This window comes from Pseudopipra pipra, chromosome W, assembly GCF_036250125.1.
Source record: "Pseudopipra pipra isolate bDixPip1 chromosome W, bDixPip1.hap1, whole genome shotgun sequence".
NCBI classification, from domain to species: Eukaryota; Metazoa; Chordata; class Aves; order Passeriformes; family Pipridae; genus Pseudopipra; species Pseudopipra pipra.
Genome location: NC_087580.1, coordinates 41129583 through 41131149, shown reverse-complemented (window position 1 = coordinate 41131149; position 1567 = coordinate 41129583). Strand labels below are relative to the sequence as shown.

At 52.4% G+C, this 1567-nt stretch overlaps 1 protein-coding gene across 1 annotated transcript; it reads right to left on the bottom strand.

The window, feature by feature from the left end:
• Positions 1 to 672: 672 nt before the first annotated feature.
• LOC135405043 (olfactory receptor 14J1-like) lies at positions 673 to 1251 on the bottom strand (the record flags this gene model as incomplete). The annotated part of the gene is made up of 1 exon (XM_064639762.1): positions 673 to 1251. A coding segment is annotated over one exon (579 nt), but the record flags the coding sequence as incomplete, so codon positions are not given.
• Between the last annotated feature and the right edge of the window lie 316 nt (positions 1252 to 1567).

Here is a 1567-nt window from a genome sequence, read left to right as displayed (position 1 = left end):
AAGCACTCACAGGATGTCCCTGTGAACAGGAGGGGAAGACTGGATCTAAAAATGAAACCTAGAAAGCAGAGAGCAGGAGTGTCATGATGTCACTGCAGGAGAGTTCCAGCCCTGGAGCAAGGTCACAGAAGAAGTGACCCAGTACACAGCATCCTGGAGATGCTGGAAGGGAGCCCAGTTCTGCTTCACAAGTTCCCAGGGCCTGTCCCTGCCTGTGCTCCAAAGGCTTCCAGCCCCCAGGACTGTGCTCAGAGAGCACTCAGGCCATACAGCAAGAAAGGGGCTCAGGAGGACAGTGTGGAAGTGGCAAGAGAGCAGCTCTGCAAAGACCAAGCACTGCTGCTCCCTGGCAGTGCTGCTGGGCTGGGATTATTGTCCCCTTTCTGTTTGCAAATACACCCTGTCCTGCAGTGTGCTGTCCTTTAGGAACATCTGAGAAGAAGGGTCTTGGACAAAGAAGGCTCTGCAGGGTCCTTTATTTTGTTTAAATAGTCAGAGAGCACAATTCATCATTTATACAATCTCTGTGTCAAAATCAAAAAGTGGACATAAAATTAGAAATGGGGTGCCTAAGAATATTTAATTGCACATGAAATTATTGCAAGAACTTGATGACCTTCACGAAAAAGCTGAGCAGGAAGGCTGGGCCATTAAGGAGTCCCATTCTGAATGCTACGTACCGGAAACCAGGCAATTTATTGCACTGGAAAAGCATCCAGTCATCATTTTCCTCAGGGCATCCTTGAGCTCCTGGTTCCTCAGGCTGTAGATGAAGGGGTTCAGTGCTGGAGGAACCATCGAGTATAGAACTGATAGTGCCAGATCCAGGGATGGGGATGAGGACGAGGGGGGCTTCAGGTAGGCGAACATACCAGTGCTGACGAACAGGGAGACCACAGCCAGGTGAGGGAGGCACGTGGAAAAGGCTTTGTGCCGTCCCTGCTGAGAGGGGATCCTCAGCACAGCCCTGAAGATCTGCACATAGGAGAACACAATGAAAACGAAACAACCAAATGCTAAAGAGATAGTAAACCAGAGAAGCCCAATTTCCCTGAGGTAGCCCGAGTGTGAGCAGGAGAGCTTGAGGATGGCAGGGATTTCACAGAAGAACTGGTCCAGGGCATTGCCCTGGCACAGGGGCAGGGAAAATGTACTGGCTGTGTGCAGCAGAGCATTGAGAAACCCAGTGGCCCAGGCAGCTGCTGCCATGAGGGCACAAGCTCTGCTGCCCAGGAGGGTCCCGTAGTGCAGGGGTTTGCAGATGGCAACGTAGCGGTCGTAGTACATGATGGTGAGGAGGAAATACTCTGCTGTGATGAAGAAATAAAAGAAAAAGAGCTGTGCAGCACATCCCATGTAGGAGATGGTTGTGGTGTCCCAGAGGGAATTGTGCATGGCTTTGGGGACAGTGGTGCAGATGGAGCCCAGGTCTGTGAGGGAGAGGTTGAGCAGGAAGAAGCCCATGGGGGTGTGCAGGTGGTGGTCACAGGCTACGGCGCTGAGGATGAGGCCGTTGGCCAGGAGGGCAGCCAGGGAGATGGCCAGGAAGAGCCAGAAGTGCAGGAGC